Raw genomic sequence first — 19,933 nt, 5'->3', positions numbered from 1 at the left:
CAGAATCATACCTTACAGATAATGTCCCAGACACCACCATCACCATCCCTGGGTATGTCCTGTCTCACCGGCAGGACAGACCCAGCAGAGGTGGTGACACAGTGGTATACTGTCGGGAATTGCCCTGAGAGTCCTCAACATTGAATCCAGACTCCATGTAGCTTCATGGTACCAGTCAAACATGGACAAGGAAACCTCCTGCTGGTTACCATCGACTGCAGTTTATGAATCAGAACTCCACCATGTTGAACACTAATTGGAAGTAGCGCTGAGGAAATGGGGCAATTGTTTTCTGGGTGGGGACGTTCAATGTCCAAGAGTGGCTCAGTAGTACTGCCACAGACCGAGCTGGCCAGAGTTATAAAGGACATAGCTGCTTGACTGGGACTGCAGCAGGTGGTGAGGGAACCAACAAGAGGGACAAACATACTTGACCTCATCCTCACCAACCTGCCTGCCACAGATACATCTGTCCATGACAGTATTGGTAGGAGTGACCACCACACGCAGGGATAAAGTCCCATCTTCACATTGAGGAACCCTGCATCATGTGTGGCACTACTGCCATGCAAAATGGGATAGACTTCAAAGGGATCAAGCAACTCAAGATTGGGCACCCGTGAGATGCTGTGGGCCATCAGCAGCAACAGAATTGTATTCAACCACAGTCTGTTACCTCAAGGCCCAACATATTCCTCACTCGACCATTATCACCAACCCAGGGGGTCAACGCTGGTTCAATGAAGAGTGCAGGAGGACACAAGGAGCAGCACCAGGCAGACCGAAAAATGGGGTGTCAACCTGGGGAAGCTACCAAACAGCACACGCAGCAAGTGACAGACAGAGCTAAGCGATCCCACAACCAATGGATCATATTTAAGCTCTACCGTCCTGCCACATCCAGTTGTTAATGGTGGTGGATAATTAAACATCCCGCTGGAGGAGGAGGTTCCAAAATATCTCCACCCTTAATGATGTGGGAACTCAGCACATCTGTGCAAAAACAAGGATCAAACATTCGCAATAATGTTCAGCCAGAAGGGCCGAGTGGATGATCCGTCTCGGTCTCCTCCAGAGGTCTGCAGCATCACAGATATCAATCTTCACCCAATTCGATTCACTCCACGTGATATCAAGAAATGGCTGAAGGCCCTGGATACTGCACAGGCTGTGTGCCCTGTAAATATTCCAGCAATAGTACTGACGACTTGTGCTCAAGAACTTGCCGCACCCCTAGCCAAGCTGTTCCAGTACAGCAATGTGGAAACTTGCCCAGGCATATCCAGCCCACAAGAAATAGGACAATTACCTCCCCATCAGTCTACTCTCAATCATCAGTCAATTGATGGAAGGGGTCATCAACAGTGCTATCAAGTGGTACTTACTTCACAATAACCTGCTCACGGACGCCCAGTTTGGGTTGTGCCAGGGTCACTCAGCTCCTGACCTCATTACACTGGGCAAGTGCACGGTCAATTCCAGCCCCACATGCCCAGAGTCACAACACAAGTGAATTAACCAATAATTCTCATAAAGATACCCAAAACATTTGGCCTTTGGCTATCTGATAATTACAGTCACCAGGTTTGTAAGTTTATTCACAATTACTTTTTATTTATAACAAGGACAAATATGAAATATGCAGTAAACACAGTTGCTTAATGACATGTTAGCACCTGACTCCTCCTTTAACTGTCCCACCCTCCACCCACACACACTAGACAAACAAACACAGAGGGGTGGAAAGGAGCTACAATAATAAGCCTTCAGATCAAAAGATAAGAGTCCTTGCTTCAGATGATGAGTTCTTTAATGTACTTTCTTCACAGTATGAGTGTGGATTAACGTTGCTGAACTACAGCTCGCAATTATCTTCTTTGCCGTTCAGCAGTAGACCTTACTCACAGCTTTTCCAGCCCAGGCGCCTGGCTTCACATCAGCCTTTTCTGCAGCGAGAGCTGATTCCCAAAGTGGGCATTTGGTGAGAATTTGGTGGTTATTTCTGGAACAAAGTGAAAAAAAGATAAGTTTTATCTCTCAGCTTCCATCGCGAAACTGAAACCACATTAGGTCTCTGAGCCATTTCAGTGGGAACAGATCCAAGCACAACCTGTTACCGGGCAGAACACGGCCTTTTGGGGTCATTTATTGGCCACCAGCCAAATCGGTCAAACCGAGTCATCACTGACACTGGCCAATCTGCAATCAGCAGTCTTTTCTGGATTCTTCTGTTCAAATTAAAGGCACAGGCCACTTTCCTTAAAGAGACAGGTCCATAAGTTATCTATGGATTAAAGATGTAATAGCAAAAATAAAAGAAATGGGAAGTAAAGGATAAACAGGAAGGACATTTACAACAGCCTTGGTTCAAACATGGACAAAAGAGCTGAATGCCAGAGGTGAGGTGAGAGATACCAAAGGCACAAGTCAGGAGTGTGATACTCTCTACTTGCCTGGGTGAGTGCAGCTCTAACAACACTCAAGAAGCTCGACACCATCCAGGACAAAGTAGCCGCTTGATTAACAGCCCTTCCATAAAACAATCACTCCCTCCACCACCAACGTACAGTAGCTGCTGTGTGTACCATCTACAAGATGCCCTGCAGAAACTCACCAAGTTTACTCAGGCAACACCTTCCAAACTCATGACCTCTACCATCTGTGGTGGTATGACTAGGAGGTTTACGGTACCTCAGAGCAGTGCTGCCATTGGTGCAGAGGTCTCGCTGCCCATTGGCTCAGGCAGGTCATGTACCTCTCTGCCAATTGGCTGAGGCTAGTCATGTGACTGCTCGCCGATTGGCCGAGAGGCCGGTAGCCCCTCCTACGAGGCGGGGTATAAGAACCCGTAACAGCCGGCAGTCGGCCTTTCTCTGTAAGTCGACTGCCGGGCACACAACTAGTTAATTAAAGCCTGATATTTGGAACTTCTTCACGACTCGAGTCCGATTGATGGTACATCAAAGAGAGACATCTAGAGAGACAAGGGCAGCAGATAAGTGGAGCACCATCATCTGTAAGTTCCCCTCCAAGTTACTCACCATTCTGACTTGGAAATATATCGCCGTTCCTTCACTGTCACTGGGTCAAAGTCCTGGAACTCCCTCCCTAACTGCACAGTGGATGTTCCTACACCAAAGGGCCTGCAGCGGTTCAAGCACCTTTCCAAGGAGAATTAGGGATGGGCAATGAAAGCTGTTCTGGATCGTGACCCCCAAGTCCCAGAAATGGAAACATTTAAAAAACTCCACCCTACTTCCCTATTTTGTGTGTGGCATTCTGGACCCTCTCAGCAGGATATTTGACTGCAAGATCCATCACCATTTTGTCCACTTTTGTCCCCACCCAGAATCTACTCGCATCCTGAATATATCTAGCGCCTTAATGTGTAAAAACATCCCAGGATATTTCACAGAGAGGCAGTAAGAGCAGCGGGGAAGGGGCTGGGGGGACCTTAGGAAGATTGATAAAAGGCTGAGGTGAACAGATTAAGTTTGATGGAGAAAAAAGAAGCCAGGAGAGGGGAAGAGATTAAAGGACAGAGTTCAGAGAGCAGAGCCAAGGCGTCTGAAAGCTCTGCTGCCAATGGTGGGATGAAGCAAACAGCGATGGGCAGGAGACCAGAGTCAGAAGATGGAGGGGTGAGGGTGACAATGTGAGTCTGCAGCAGAACACAAGGGTAGGGAGGAATGACGCTTCCATGAAGGTAATTGGAGGACAGAGATTGTGGGTCAGTGAGGTAAGGGGTAACAGTTCAGTGAGGTCTGGGGTAATAGGTCACAGGCACCCGGGAAACATGGGTGAAATTCTCCCCTACCCGGCGGGGCGGGGGGGGGTCCCGGCGTAGCGGAGTGGCGCCAACCACTCCGGCGTCGGGCCTCCCCAAAGGTTCAGAATTCTCCGCACCTTTAGGGGCTAGGCCCGCGCCGGAGTGGCTCCCGCTCCGCCAACTGCCTTTGGCGCCACGCCGCCCGGCATCGCCGATAGGCCTTCGCCGGTCGGCATGAGTCCGCGCATGCGCCGGAGCGTCAGCAGCCGCTGACGTCACCACTGCCGCATGCACGGTGGAGGGTGTCTCTTCCGCCTCCTCCATGGTGGAGGCCGTGGCGGCGGCGGAAGAAAATGAGTGCCCCCACGGCCCAGGCCCGCCCACCGATCGGTGGGCCCCGATCACGGGCCAGGCCACCGTGGGGGCACCCCCGATGTCCGATCGCCCCGCGCCCCCCCCCCCCCCCCCCCCCCCCCGGGACCCCGGGGGCCTGCCCGTGCCACCAATCCCGCCGGCACAGAGGTGGTTTAAACCACGTCGGCGGGAGAGGCCTGACAGCGGCGGGACTTCAGCCCATCCCGGGCCGAAGAATCGCTGCAGGGGGCCCGCCGACCGGCAGGGCGTGATTCCTGCCCCTGTCGATTCCCGGGTGGCAGAGAATTCCGGCCACGGCGGGGGTGGGATTTACACCGGCCCCAGGCGAATCCCTGACCCTGGGGGGGGTCGGATAATTCCGCCCCAGGTCAGTGAGGTTAGGGGTAACAGGTCAGTGAGGTTAGGGGTAACAGGTCAGTGAGGTTAGGGGTAACAGGTCAGTGAGGTCTGGGGTAACAGGTCAGTGAGGTCTGGGGTAACAGGTCAGTGAGATCTGGGGTAACAGGTCAGTGAGGTCTGGGGTAACAGGTCAGTGAGGTTAGGGGTAACAGGTCAGTGAGGTCTGGGGTAACAGGTCAGTGAGGTTAGGGGTAACAGGTCAGTGAGGTCTGGGGTAACAGGTCAGTGAGGTCTGGGGTAACAGGTCAGTGAGGTTAGGGGTAACAGGTCAGTGAGGTTAGGGGTAACAGGTCAGTGAGGTTAGGGGTAACAGGTCAGTGAGGTTAGGGGAAACAGGTCAGTGAGGTTAGGCGTAACAGGTCAATATACATTAATGATATGGACGAAAGATTTGCATGCAATATCTCTAAATTTGCAGACAACACTAAGCTGGGTGACTGTGTGCCGTGAGGAAAATGCAAAGAGACTGCAGGGTAACCGAGACAGGCTGGCTGAGTGGGCAAATACTTGACAAATGCAATATAACGTGGGTAATATGAGATTATGCACTTCGGTGGCAAAAACAGAAAAGCAGATTACTCTCTGAATGATGGCACTTTAGGAAAAGTGCAACGAGACCTGGATGTCATGGTGGAACGGTAGCTGAAGGTCGGCATGCAGGTACAGCAGGCGGTGAGGAAAGCTAATGGTATGCTGGCCTTTATGGCAAAATTATAGAATAGAACAGTACAGCACAGAACAGGTCCTTTGGCCCTCGATGTTGTGCCGAGCAATGATCACCCTACTCAAACCCACGTATCCACCCTATACCCGTAACCCAACAACGCCCCCCCCCCCCACCCTTAACCTTACTTTTTAGGACACTACGGGCAATTTAGCATGGCCAATCCACCTAACCCGCACATCTTTGGACTGTGGGAGGAAACCGGAGCACCCGGAGGAAACCCACGCACACACGGGGAGGACATGCAGACTCCACACAGACAGTGACCCAGCCGGGAATCGAACCTGGAACCCTGGAGCTGTGAAGCATTTATGCTAACCACCATGCTACCGTGCTGCCCCATTATTTGAGTATAGGAGCAGGGAAGCCTTGCTGCAGTTATACAGGACCTTGGTGAGGACATGCTTTTTTTTTTTAAATTTAGACTACCCAATTATTTTTTTTTTCAATTAAGGGGCAATTTAGCGTGGCCCATCCACCTACTCTGCACATTTTTGGGTTGTGGGGGCGAAACCCACGCAGACACAGGGAGAATGTGCAAACTCCACACGGACAGTGACCCAGAACCGGGATCGAACCTGGGACCTCAGCGCCGTGAGGCGGTTGTGCTAACCACTAGGCCACCGTGCTGCCCTATGTGAGGACATGCTTTGAGTAATGCGTGCAGTTTTGGTCTCCTGGTTTGAGGAAGGACATTCTTGCTATTGAGGGTGTACAGCGAAGGCTAATTCCCGGGATGGCAGGACTGAAGAAAGACTGGGCTTGTACTGGAGTTTAGAAGACTGAGAGGGAATTCATAGAAACATATAAAATCCTAATGAGACTGGACAGGCTGGATGTGGGAAGAATGTTCCCGATGTTCGGGACGTCCAGAACAAGGGGTCACAGCCTGAGAATAAGGGGCAGCCATTCAGGTCTGATATGAGGAAGAGCTTCTTCTCTCCGAGAGTTGTGAACTTGTGGAATCCTCTACCACAGAAAGCTGTTGGGTTCAGTTCGTTGGATATATTCAAGAGATAACTAGACGTGGTCCTTGCAGCTAAAGGGATCAAGGGGTATGGAGAGAAAGCGGGAGTGGAATTCTGAATTTGCATAATCAGCAATGATCATATTGAATGGTGGTGCAGGCTTGAAGGGCCGAATGGCCCACTCCACCTATTTTCTATGTTTCAATGTTTTCATGAGGTTAGGGGTAATAGGTCAGTGAGATCAGGGGTACTGCTGGGGTAACAGTTTGTGCGTGACAGGGTACAGACCCACTGCATTTGGGACAGGATGGGGAGTGTGAATAAAGGAAGCCAGGAGAGGATATCAGAATAATAGAGTTAGGAGGCGGGACAAGCCGGGATAAGGGGTTCTGTGCTCAAGGGGCTGATGTAGTGTAGAGACGGACAATGTTGTGGATGTGGTGAATCACACTCCTCTTAATTCACACTGTTGTTATATGACGTGTTGTATTCATGTAAGCTCGGTATACGAGCAGTTGCGCGGCTCTGCCCATAGGGGGAGATGAGGAGTTTGTACTGGGCTCCACCTTGGCTCCGCCCATGGTTCCGCCCATGGCTCCTTCCACTAACCGGAAGTATAAAGCTTTGCAGTCGTGAGCCTGCCTGCCAGTTCATCACGTCGCAGGCAGCCTCTGTTGTAAGACTATTAAAACCACTGTTCACTTCCAACCACGTGTCTCATGAATTGATGGTCACATCAGTGGATATGGAAATAAGGGGCCTCCGTGATGGAGAGGATGTGGACTTGAAGCTCAGAGGAGGTCCAGTGGGAAGGAGGCCCATGTTTACTGGTCCCTATTGGAGGGTCCAGTGGGAAGGAGGCCCATGTTTTCTGGTCCCTATTGGAGGGTCCAGTGGGAAGGAGGCCCATGTTTACTGGTCCCTATTGGAGGGTCCAGTGGGAAGGAGGCCCATGTTTACTGGTCCCTATTGGAGGGTCCAGTGGGAAGGAGGCCCATGTTTACTGGTCCCTATTGGAGGGTCAGTTGGAAGGAGGCCCATGTTTACTGGTCCCTATTGGAGGGTCAGTGGGAAGGAGGCCCATGTTTACTGGTCCGGATTGGAGGGTCAGTTAAGACATGGACACCATGGTCGATAAGGAGGATGGTTCCTTTATGTTGTAAATGTGTGGTTATCCAACCCTCATCCCAGTTAAACACCAGGACCCCAGAGACTGACCATGGAAGGGGAAGGAGGGGGGAAGGGATCTGAATGTGCTCTGAATGGACAGGATGCATCAGTGGCTCAGTCTCTGTCCCTCCAGCTCACACTAATGGGGTGAGGATCTCCTCTCTCTGCTGGGCCTTCATTAAATATTGTGTCTGAACCAGTGCCCAGTGAGAATAGACCAACAGCACAGAACTACCCTTAATCTGACAATAATCTGTCAGTCTGACTGAGCAAGGCTGCAGCATGGTCAATGTGGGAAATGGGGCCTTACTTCAGAAGATATGCTTCTGGGGTCAAGAGTTAACCTCCATTGTTGAGGCAGAGCAGAGGAAGATTTATCCTAAATTTAACTGTGATCCACCTGGAAGAATGTGGGAAAGAGAGAGCGAGGAGCAGACTGTGACCGAGACAGAGAGAGGGAAGCATTTAACTGTGATCCACCTGGGAGAGTGTGGGATAGAGAGAGCGAGGAACAGAATGACAGAGTGAGAGAGAGAGGGAAGCATTTAACTGTGATCCACCTGGGAGAGTGTGGGATAGAGAGAGCGAGGAACAGACTGTGACCGAGAGAGAGAGGGAAGCATTTAACTGTGATCCACCTGGGAGAGTGTGGGAAAGAGGGAGCGAGGAACAGACTGTGACAGAGAGAGAGGGGGAAGCATTTAACTGTGATCCACCTGGGAGAGTGTGGGAAAGAGAGAGCGAGGAGCAGACTGTGACAGAGAGAGCGAGAGGGAAGCATTTAACTGTGATCCACCTGGGAGAGTGTGGGATAGAGAGAGCGAGGGACAGACTGTGACAGAGAGAGAGAGGGAAGCATTTAACTGTGATCCACCTGGGAGAGTGTGGGAAAGAGAGAGTGAGGAGCAGACTGTGACAGAGAGAGAGAGAGAGAGAGGGCAGCATTTAACTGTGATCCACCTGGGAGAGTGTGGGAAAGAGAGAGCGAGGAGCAGACTGTGACAGAGAGAGAGAGAGAGCAGCATTTAACTGTGATCCACCTGGGAGAGTGTGGGAAAGAGAGAGCGAGGAGCAGACTGTGATACAGTAGAGAGAGGGGGGGGGAAGCTTTTAACTGTGATCCACCTGGGAAAGTGTGGGAAAGACAGAGCGACGGGCAGACTGTGACAGAGAGAGAGGGAAGCATTTAACTGTGATCCACCTGGGAGAGTGTGGGAAAGAGAGAGCGAGGAACAGACTGTGACACAGAGAGAGAGGGAAGCATTTAACTGTGATCCACCTGGGAGAGTGTGGGAAAGAGAGAGTGAGGAGCAGACTGTGACAGAGAGAGAGAGAGAGCAGCATTTAACTGTGATCCACCTGGGAGAGTGTGGGAAAGAGAGAGCGAGGAACAGACTGTGATAGAGAGAGCGGGGGGGGGGGGGGGGGGGGGGAAGCTTTTAACTGTGATCCACCTGGGAAAGTGTGGGAAAGAGAGAGCGAGGGGCAGACTGTGACAGAGAGAGAGAGAGAGAGAGTGGGAAGCATTTAACTGTGATCCACCTGGGAGAGTGTGGGAAAGAGAGAGCGAGAGGCAGACTGTGACAGAGAGAGAGAGGGAAGCATTTAACTGTGATCCACCTGGGAGAGTGTGGGAAAGAGAGAGCGAGGGGCAGACTGTGACAGAGAGAGAGAGAGGGAAGCATTTAACTGTGATCCACCTGGGAGAGTGTGGGAAAGAGAGAGCGAGGAACAGACTGTGACAGAGAGAGAGAGAGGGCAGCATTTAACTGTGATCCACCTCGGAGAGTGTGGGAAAGAGAGAGCGAGGGGCAGACTGACAGAGAGAGAGAGTGGGAAGCATTTAACTGCTGCACAAGTACTTAAAGTGTTCCAATCTCCAATAATGACACCAGTTACAGAGATCAGTTGGAGAATTGCAGGACGATGGAGAATGGTACAGAGAGATAGAGGGATACTGAGAGAGAGAGAGAGAAAGAAAGAGTGAGAGAGATGGACAAAGAGAGAGAGAAAGGAAAGAGAATACATAGAGACAGTCAGAGACAGGGAGAGTCAGAGGCAGAAACTGGGAAACTGACACAGAGGAGAAAAGAGACAGGAAGAGAGAGAGAGAGAGAGCAGAGACTGAGGGACAGATACTGAGGGAGGGAGTGAGTGAGAGAGAAGAAGAGGAAGTGAAGGTGCTGACGTGGTGTCTCTGCCTCATACCATTTACATACTGAGGAACGGGCAGTCAGACTCTCACAGGCTGCAGCTTTATAAAGCAGAGCCCAGTGAAGGGAGAGTTTATCAGTAACCAGGCACAGGGACAGGAGCAGACACCATGATTTCAGCCATCCAGCTGATCTGGCCTCTGGCATTCTGCATCGCAGGTACAAATCTCTCTCCTTCCACCTTGAATATTTTCCTGCTCTCCATTTCAATCCAATTCTACTGACTTGTGATTGAAGGGAAAATGCTGAAAGCAGAGGAACAGTCAGTGTCTCCAACAATATCTCATTGTACAGGCTCTTTCTGTGACAGTTCTTACTTCACTCTGTTTCTCTATTACCCCTCAGGTATCAGTGGAGACATCATCATGACCCAGTCTCCCCCGGTGCTGTCATTGAGCCTGGGCCAGACTGCGACCCTCACCTGTACGGCCAGTCAATCTGTTAGCGGTTATGTTGCTTGGTATCAACAGCGAGAAGGTCAGAAACCGGCTCTGCTGATCTACTCTGCCTCAACCCGATTCACAGGAATATCCGACCGATTCACCGGCAGTGGATCTGGAACACAATACACCCTGACAATCAGCAATGTGCAGAATGAGGATGTCGCTGATTATTACTGTCAGCAGTATGGCAGCTACCCCTACACAGTGATACAGAGCCTTACAAAAACCCCAATACACACATTCCCACCTCCTGTACTGATACATCCCAGTTTTATGTAATAGAGAATAAACACAAGATAGGAAACTGTACAAATGATTCTCACCGTCCACTACACACTCCAGTCCCTGTGGTGTCCACAGCTCACTGAAGGCCTCAAGTTTCCATCTTACTCTCCATGTCCACATATGAAGAGCAGCTGAAAGATTTATCATCGAAAATTAGAATTCTCAACTCTCCCAACAAAACACAGAGACATTGAGAGAAACAGGGAGAGAGAAAGAGTGAGAGAGAAAGACATGAGTGAGTGAGAGACACAGAGAGAGACAGAGAGAGGGTGAGAGTGAGTGAGTGAAGCAGAGAGCAGAGGTTTTTGTACAGCCCCTGCACTGGAAGCTGTCAGTGTGGCTTACGTTCGGTAAAGGAACCAAGCTCAGACTGAGTAAGTAAACCCCAATCCTCCGTTATTAACCCTTTCAATACTGAAACTTTCTCAAACACAAATGCTGAATAGTTGAAGGTGTTAGTGGGGAGCTGCAGTGAATGAAATGGTTCATTGAAGAACACTGTGTAGAACAGGGTGCCCAGCTGTATTTCTTTAGTTCCATTCCCCCCTTTAAGCAGCAAGATATAAGTAAGCAGCTTTTACCCACCGTGTGGAGGAGATCTGGACGTTTGCAGACTGTGTTCACATTCCTGGACCATGGAGTGAAATCACTCACTAGACTCCTGTCAGTCTGCGTGTGACAGACACGGGCAGAGTTTGATGTGAGCTCTGGCTCCCTGTCACACTCTCTGATATAACTGATCACAGCAGCAGCAGCAGCACAGTGAGACACCGAGGTCCCACTTCCCCCAGCTTTAACTCTGCTCTCTCCACTCCCTGCTTATCTCTTAGCAAAGTTCTGATGACAAACAGGTCCAGCAGGGCTCACAATCCAGTGGCTTCAGTGTTCCAGGCTTTTGGGGAGACTCTCAGTTACTTTCTCTTTGGGTCGAGTTCAGTCTGATATTTATCCCTGATTCAACATTCCTCCAAATGCTCATTGACTCATTGCTGTTTTGGGATCTTGCTGTGCACAATTGGCTGCAAAACATTTGAGGACAACATCAGGTGGTTCAGATGCTACAGAGATGCAAATCTTTCTTTAACTTTGGAGATTCCTGATCCTGACCCTCGCCCATTGTTCGCACACTCTCAGCCTCCAAAGGCCAGGGGGTTATTAGGAGCAATGACCCTGTCTGACCCCCGGACACTGAGGCTAATTGTAGCCTCACCCTTGACCTCAGCCCAGTGCTGGGCGGCAGGGTTTGAAATTAAATCTAGAAACTTCTGTACTGACCTCCGATCAGAATCCTTTGTGAAATGTGTTGCTCCAAGTCTGCTCCAATGTTCTGGGATAAAGTTCTCCCGCTCTGTGTGTGGCTTGTTAATGTTCAACCTGTTCCCCCAAAAATTCTGATCAATAGTTCGAGCTTCCTGGCTGGTTAACAGTCTCTTGAAGGGACATTGTGTCTTTAAAAACTTATACTATTAGCAATTTCAGTGCTAGGTGGCATGGTGGTGCAGTGGTTAGCACTACTACCTATGGCACTGAGTGCCCGGGTTTAATCCCGGCCCCGGATCACTGTCCGTGTGGAGTTTGCACATTCTCTCCGTGTCTGCGTGGGTCTCACCCCCACAACCCGAAGACGTGCAGGGTAGGTGGATTGGTCACGCTAAATTGCCCCTTAATTGGGAAAAATATGAATTGGGTACTCGAAATTAAAAGAAACCATTTCAGTGCTGAATTTGTAGTAACCTTCTTTACAAATGTTTAGATAACATTCCAAAATGATTTAACCAGTTTAACAGCAAACCTTTACCTCCTGACACTGAACCAATTTGAAATCCAATTTTCAATTTTCCCTTTGATTCCATCAGCTTTTAATTTTCAGACACGTCTGTTGTTGGAGAACTGTCAAAGTTCTTGGAAAACCCATGTTGTCAACATCAAACTCCCTCCCCTCATCAACACTCCTCGTTCCCTCTTCAAAAAAGTCAATCAAGTTAGTCAGACAGGACCTTCCCTTCACAAATCCATGTTGACTGTCCTTGATCGAACTGTGTCTCTCTCAATGATGATTCTAATTTCTCTCAGAATTATTTCCAATAATTTCCCCACCACTGAGGTTAGACTGACTGGTCAGTAATGACTCAGTCTGTCCCTTCCTCCCTTTTTAAACAACGGTACAACATTATCACTCTTCCATTGCCAGCTTTGTCTCTCTCATTTGTGAAAACTGATGTCAATTATTCATTAAGAACTATCTCCATGTCTCCCAACTCCACACACAAGTTAACTTTTTCTTCTCTTAATTGCTACCACAAATTCATTTTGCAATTTTGAAATTTATTTCTGTGATGTGGGAGTTTTTGGTTGGACCAGCGTTTATTGCCCATCCTTCATAGCCTTCAGAAGGTGGTGGTGAACTGCCTTCTGAATCCGCTGGTGTCCTTGCGGTATAGATACACCGAGAGTGCTGTTAGGAAGGGAGTTCCAGGATTTCGAATCGGTGACAATGAAGGAATGGTAATATATTTCCAAGTCAGGATGGTTAGTGACTTGGTGGCCAAGTTCCAGGGAGTGCTGGCCCCAAGACCAGGATTCTCCGAGCCTCCGCGGCGAAATGGCGCTCGGAGCGGTGGCGCAGAATGGGGCCTCAGACCCGTGATTGGGTCCGACGCTGGGACGTGATTCTCCGGCGACCGGAGATTCGGCGGCAGTTACATGCGCGCGGTCAATGCGACACCAGTCAGGGACCTTTGAAAGAGGCCCCCGCGGTGATTCTCCGCGGTCGACCAGCCGAGTTCCCGCCGACGTGGTTCATATATGGTTGCAACCGGTGGGAGCTCGGCGTCGTGGCTGCAGTGGCCGTCCTGGTGGAGGGCGGGGGGGAATCAGTCTTCTGGATGGGCCTCCACGACGGCCAGGTCCGTGATCGGGGACCACCATCGGCGGGCCTACCTTGTGGGGACCTACCTTCTTCCGTGCCGGTCTGCTGTGTTGCTCTGCCATGTTGTGCAGTGTTGGCGTGGAAGCGGCCGCCACATGTATGTAGGGACCCGCGGCCAGCATTGCAGAGCTGCGTACGGCAGCTGGAGCAGTGCAGAGTAGTCCAGTGCCGTGCTGGCTCCCTGTGGGATACAGAATCGCTGGACCAAGACACCCATTGATGCCGGCGTGAAGCACTCCGGTGTTTATGCCGGCGTCAACACTTAGCCACGTTCCTGGAGAATCCCGACCCATGTATCTGCTGCCTTTGTCCTTCTAGATGGTCGTGGTTGTGGGTTTGGAAGCTGCTGCCCAAGGAACCTTGGTGAGATCATGCAGTGCATCTTGTAGATGGTACAGACGGCTGCCACTGTTCATCAGTGGTGGAGGGAGAGAATGTTTGTGGGTGGGGTACCAATCATGTGGGGGTTCTTTGTCCTGGATGGTGTTGAGCTCTTTGAGTGCTTTTGAAGTTGCACTCATCCAGGGAAGTGGAGAGTATTCCATCACACTCCCAGCTTGTGTCTTGTAAATGGTGGATAAGCTTTAGGGAGTCAGGAGGTGAGTTACCTGCCACAGGATTCCTCATCTTTGACCTGCTCTTGTCGTCACAGTATTTATATGGTTAGTCCAGTTCAGTTTCTGGTAATTGGTAACCTGCAGGATGCTGATAATCGGGAACTTGGTGAAGGTACTGCCTTTGAATGTGAAGGGTTAATGGTTAGATTCTCTCTTGTTGGAGATGGTCATTGTCTGGCACAAATGTTACTTGCCAGTTGCCAGCCCAAACCGGGGTTTTGTCCAGGCCTTGTTGTAATAGGGCAAGGTCTGCTTCAGTGTCTGTGGAGTTGTGAATGGTGCTGAACATTGTGCTGAACATTGTGCAGTCATGAATGAACATCCCCACGTCTGACCTCATGACAGAAAGAAAGTCATTCATGAAGCAGCTGAAGCTGGTTGAGCCTCGGAGCCTCCCCTGAAGAACCCGTGAGTAATGTCCATGGTGGCAGAGTGGTTGGCACTTCTGCCTCACAGCGCCGGAGACATGTGTTCGATTCCAACCTTGGGTGACTTTATGGATTTTGCACGTTCTCCCGCTGTCTGCATGGGTTTTCTTTGGGTGCTCCGGTTTCCTCCCACAGTCCAAGAAAATTCAGGTTAAGTGGATTAGCCAGGTTAAATTGTGACTTAGAATCCAAAGGTTAGATTGGTCTGTGGGGATTGGCCGGGGGAGTGGACCTGGGTGCGGTACTGTTTTGGAGGGCTGGTGCCGACTCAAAGGGTCAAATGGCCTCTTTCTGCACTGTAGGGATTGTGTGGATGTCTGAGGACAGAGATGACTGACCTCCAATATTCACAGTTATCTTCCTTTGTGCTGGGTATGACTCCAACCAGCGGAGAGTTTTCCCCCTGATTCCCATTGACTCCAGTTTTGCTCGGGCTCCTTGATACCAAACTTGGTCAAATGCTGCCTCGAGGTCAAAGGGCAGTTACTCTGGCCTCACCGCTGGAGTTCAGCTCTTTTGTCCATGTTTGAACCAAGGCTGTAATGAGGTCAGGAGCTGAGTGACCCCAAGACTGAACGACACTTGATAGCACTGTTGATCATCCCTTACTGATGATCGAGAGTAGCCTGATGGAGCAGTAATCGGCCGGGTTGGATTTGTCCTGTTTGGTGTGTGCAGGACAAACCTGGGCAATTTTCCACGTTGCTGGGTGAATTGTTTTTTAAATGTATTCATTGGTGTGGGTGTCATTTTCTGGGCCAGCAGTTATTGCCCATCCCTAATTGCCCTCTAAGTGGCTGCATTTCAGAAGTGTTTTCCCAGATGTCAACCAAATTGTTGTTAGCCTGGAATCACATGTAGGCCAGACCACGTAAGGACGGCAGACTTCTTTCCCAAAAGGACATTAGTGAACGAGATGGGCTTTTACAACAATCAACAGTCATTTCAGGGTCATCATTAAACATTGAATTCAATTTTTATTGGATTCAAATTTGGCCATCTGCTGTGATGGGATTCGAACCTGGGTTCACCGAACAGAAAAAATAAGTAATAATAACGTAGAAGTCATTTTGGCAAATCCCAGTTTTGTAAAAGTGGCCTTTCCCCAATTTAAAACTTTTACTCTTGGTTTATCTTTATCCTTTTCCATAACTACTCTAAATTGAACTGAATTATGATCACTATTACCCAAATACTCTTCCACTGATACCCCTTCGCCTGCCCAGATTTAATCGCGAAAACTGTCCAAAACTGCCTCTTTCTTGTTGGGATTTTTCGGTACAGGTTAAAGAAGTTCCCGAGAATGGATTGCCAGCAATCTAGATCATCTGCACAGACATATACACTGACATTGATTTGATCCCAGGTAATCTTCAGGAAGATTAAATCCTTTATAATGGTAGAGATTTAAATTCCTTTCCCTCTCTTTCAGGCCGTGAAAATTCACAACCAACGCTGACCCTGCTGCCCCCCTCCCTGGAGGAGGTCAAGACCAAGGGCACTGCCACCCTGGTGTGCCTTGCCAATCACTTCTATCCCGATGAGCTGGTGGTGGAGTGGAAGAAGGATGGTGCAGCCATTTCGGACGGGGTTCAGACCAGCAACTACCTGCGAGCTTCGGACAACACCTACAGCGTCAGCAGCCTGCTGACCCTCTCTGGCTCTGCCTGGGAGTCCAACGCCCGCTTCTCCTGTGCCCTCACCCACGTGAGCCTCTCCTCTGCCCTCAGCAAGAGCATCAGGAGATCAGAATGTGTGTAGAGTGTTAGAGACAGTCCACAGAGGAGACACAACTTTAAATAGAACAGGGGTGAGCTGGGAGGGCAAAGGTCATTGTCAGCACTGAATTACAACTCTCTCCTTCTCGGGACTGAGGCACTACTGAGGGTCAGGGGTTAAGACATGTTTTTGGGACAGTGCAGAGGGATATTTACTCTGCATGTAATCCCATGCAGCATCTGTCCTGGGAATGTTTGATGGGACAGTGCAGACTCGTGATGCCAAGTAAAACCTCTCTAAGATGCTGAAGACTGTCAGCTGTACCAAAATAAAGTGACCCCTGAAGTCTCTACTTCAGGAAACCAGACCTCCTTCCTGCTCACCCTGCAGTTACAATTTAAGGTTTAGTCACCATTTAAAGGACAGCATTCTCATGTCATTGAGAAAATCTCCATATTTTCCCTGTGAATTTCTCCAGCTTTCTCTGGCTGGGCTGTTTATTCAAGTCTTTTTTCTGACAATGTAAATCTGTAAAAGGTAATAAACATTAAGAATATTCAGTCTGTGTCTCGTGTGTGCTTTGGAAATGTTCCTCCTCCCCATCAGCTGATTGGCTACATTTCAGCAAGTGATTGTCATGATTGGCTAGTTGGCCTGTCAATCAATGACACATCGGCAGAAGCTTGGATTCAAAGACAATTATCAATCATTTTAAAATGATCAGTTTTATCTGGAATATCTGAGTTGAAAGATTCAAATCAGAAAAGAGACTGAAAGTTTCTGGGATTAAATCATCACAATCACAATTCTCCAACCCATATTCCCCACCTCCCCCTTGACCTAACCACCTCACGTGGTCTCACTATTCCCATAGTTTCAATCACAGATAAGACCATCTCTGATCACGTCCTTGTATCACTCCCCACCCACATACCCCTTCCACACCCCAACCCTACCCTCTTTCTGTATCCATCCCTGGAAAAACCTATTCCCCATTTCACTTCCAACGGCACCTACAAAATGCCAACTATCTGTCTCTGGCCCTCCGATCACCACAACATTTCTGCAGCGACTGATTTACCCAACCTCACCCTCACCTCCACCTTTGATATCCTTGTCCCAATAAAACCATTCCTCTCTCTCACCCTGACCGTTCCCCCTGCTACGGCCTCATCTCCACTCACTTAATCCAAGTGACGCAGACTTGAAAGGATGTGGGGGAGAACTGGTTTATCCATTAAAATGATCCCAGACTCGACTCCAACAGCGGCTCTGAAACTGGATCCAATATTTAAGTTTATTTGTCAGACTCTGCGGAAAGAATTATTTCCTCCAGGAGTGGTTGCATGAAGAAATGGAATTTGGTCATTTCAATACAAAAGTTTAATATGAATACAATACTAGCTGTTAAATTTCACATCCCAAAATAACAGCTCACACTTACCCCTTAAACAACTCAATTCCCTTTGAACAACAAGAAAAGAGACACACAGCGCTCAATCCATCTGAATGTGGGAGAATTGTGGACTCTGCGCCAGGCAGATCAGAATTCAACTCCTCTCTGCAAAGTTTCTCCAAATAAACATTGATCCTGCACAACTTTACAAAATGTCTCTCTGCCTTCCGTGGCTCCACACAGCAATGACCTCGTCGACATAATCTAAAAAAAGCAAATTATGTCTGCAGGCTGCAAAGCACATTGGCCGGGTTTCTCTGCGCCGAAATCACGCTCGGCACAGGGACAGAGAATGGAGATCGGGTCTGACAGCGGGATGTGAACCTCCGGCGACCGGAGAATCAGCGCCAGTCGCGTGCACGCGGTCAACGTGGCGCCGGTCAGGGGCCATTGAAAGAGGCCCCCGTGGCGATCCTCCACGGTCGACCGGCCGAGTTCCCACCGGCGTGGTTCACGTATGGTTCCACCTGGCGGGAGCTCAGCGTCGCGGCTGCGGTGGCCCTCCTGGTGGGGGGGGGCAGGGGGATCAGTCTCCGGGGGGCGGGGGGGGGGTCCTCCACAACGGACAGGCCAGCGATCCGGGGCCACCAATCGGCGGGCGTGCTCGATATGAGGGGCCTGGCCTACTGTGGTGGTATCCACCTATATTAAAGGCTGATCAGAACTCATTTTATATTAAATCATATATTCACTTTATATTAAAAGCTGATCAGAGCTGATGCTCTGTTAAATCATGTATTTAACCCGATATTAAAAACTCGATCAGTTGTTAAAAACTGATTGATCAGTCCATTATCAATGTAAACCATTACTTATCGCAATAATGTTTTTTAATATGTATTATCTTTGTAAGAGTCCAGATGCAGTGAACTCATTAAGTCTCATGGCCTTGTCTGGAAATAAGCTTCGAAAACTAAGGGAGGTTATTGCTTGTCTAGTGGCCTTGTCACTAAGGGAGGTTATTGTCTGTCTAGTGGCCTTGTCACTAAGGGAGGTTATTGCTTGTCTAGTGGCCTTGTCACTAAGGGAGGTTATTGTCTGTCTAGTGCCCTTGTCACTAAGGGAGGTTATTGCCTGTCTCGTGGCCTTGTCACTCAGGGAGGTTATTGCCTGGCTAGTGGTCTTGTCACTAAGGGGGGTTATTGCCTGTCTAGTGCCCTTGTCACTAAGGGAGGTTATTGCCTGTCTAGTGGCCTTGTCACTCAGGGAGGTTATTGCTTGTCTAGTGGCCTTGTCACTAAGGGAGGTTATTGTCTGTCTAGTGGCCTTGTCACTAAGGGAGGTTATTGCCTGTCTAGTGGCCTTGTCACTCAGGGAGGTTATTGCTTGTCTAGTGGCCTTGTCACTAAGGGAGGTTATTGTCTGTCTAGTGGCCTTGTCACTAAGGGGGGTTATTGCCTGTCTCGTGGCCTTGTCACTCAGGGAGGTTATTGCCTGGCTAGTGGTCTTGTCACTAAGGGGGGTTATTGCCTGTCTAGTGCCCTTGTCACTAAGGGAGGTTATTGCCTGTCTAGTGGCCTTGTCACTCAGGGAGGTTATTGCTTGTCTAGTGGCCTTGTCACTAAGGGAGGTTATTGTCTGTCTAGTGGCCTTGTCACTAAGGGAGGTTATTGCCTGTCTAGTGGCCTTGTCACTAAGGGAGGTTATTGTCTGTCTAGTGGCCTTGTCACTAAGGGAGGTTATTGCCTGTCTAGTGGCCTTGTCACTAAGGGGGGTTATTGCCTGGCTAGTGGCCTTGTCACTAAGGGAGGTTATTGCTTGTCTAGTGGCCTTGTCATTAAGGGAGGTTATTGCCTGTCTAGTGCCCTTGTCACTAAGGGAGGTTATTGCCTGTCTAGTGGCCTTGTCACTAAGGGAGGTTATTGCTTGTCTAGTGGCCTTGTCACTAAGGGAGGTTATTGTCTGTCTAGTGGCCTTGTCACTAAGGGAGGTTATTGCCTGTCTAGTGGCCTTGTCACTAAGGGAGGTTATTGTCTGTCTAGTGCCCTTGTCACTAAGGGAGGTTATTGCCTGTCTAGTGGCCTTGTCACTAAGGGAGGTTATTGCCTGTCTAGTGGCCTTGTCACTCAGGGAGGTTATTGCCTGGCTAGTGGTCTTGTCACTAAGGGAGGTTATTGTCTGTCTAGTGGCCTTGTCACTAAGGGAGGTTATTGCCTGGCTAGTGGTCTTGTCACTAAGGGAGGTTATTGCCTGTCTCGTGGCCTTGTCACTAAGGGAGGCTGCTGCTTGGCAAGAGACCCCGCCAAGAAGGGAGGCTGCTGTTTTTCTGGAGATAGCTACCAGAGGTATCAACCTCGAATATTTAGAAACAGGTGCCCTGTTAGGCCTCTCTGAAACTAAGGCCTTGCCAACTAAGAGAGAGATTGTTCTTTGTCTCGAAATAACTGTGGGGAGTTAACTTGTTTTTCAGAAGCAGGGGCTATGCTAAAACTCCCCTC

The 19,933-nt window shown here is 49.5% G+C and overlaps 1 long non-coding RNA gene and 1 gene segment (V, D, J or C); one reads left to right on the top strand and one right to left on the bottom strand.

Moving 5' to 3' along the window:
• Positions 1–1,589: 1,589 nt before the first annotated feature.
• Positions 1,590–11,235, bottom strand: LOC119964974. The gene is made up of 3 exons (XR_005460401.1): positions 10,932–11,235; positions 10,385–10,477; positions 1,590–2,002 (listed from the first exon to the last, which is right to left on the bottom strand). It is a non-coding gene; the product is annotated as an uncharacterized LOC119964974 (long non-coding RNA).
• LOC119964956 lies at positions 9,562–16,599 on the top strand. The segment is given in 4 exon segments: positions 9,562–9,777; positions 9,964–10,261; positions 10,689–10,720; positions 15,753–16,599. Coding segments are annotated over 4 exon segments (708 nt in total).
• The last annotated feature ends 3,334 nt before the right edge of the window (positions 16,600–19,933 follow it).

Source organism: Scyliorhinus canicula, chromosome 4, assembly GCF_902713615.1.
Source record: "Scyliorhinus canicula chromosome 4, sScyCan1.1, whole genome shotgun sequence".
Lineage (NCBI taxonomy): Eukaryota > Metazoa > Chordata > Chondrichthyes > Carcharhiniformes > Scyliorhinidae > Scyliorhinus > Scyliorhinus canicula.
Note: the sequence above shows the minus strand (reverse complement) of the source record. Positions and strands in the feature narration are given on the sequence as shown.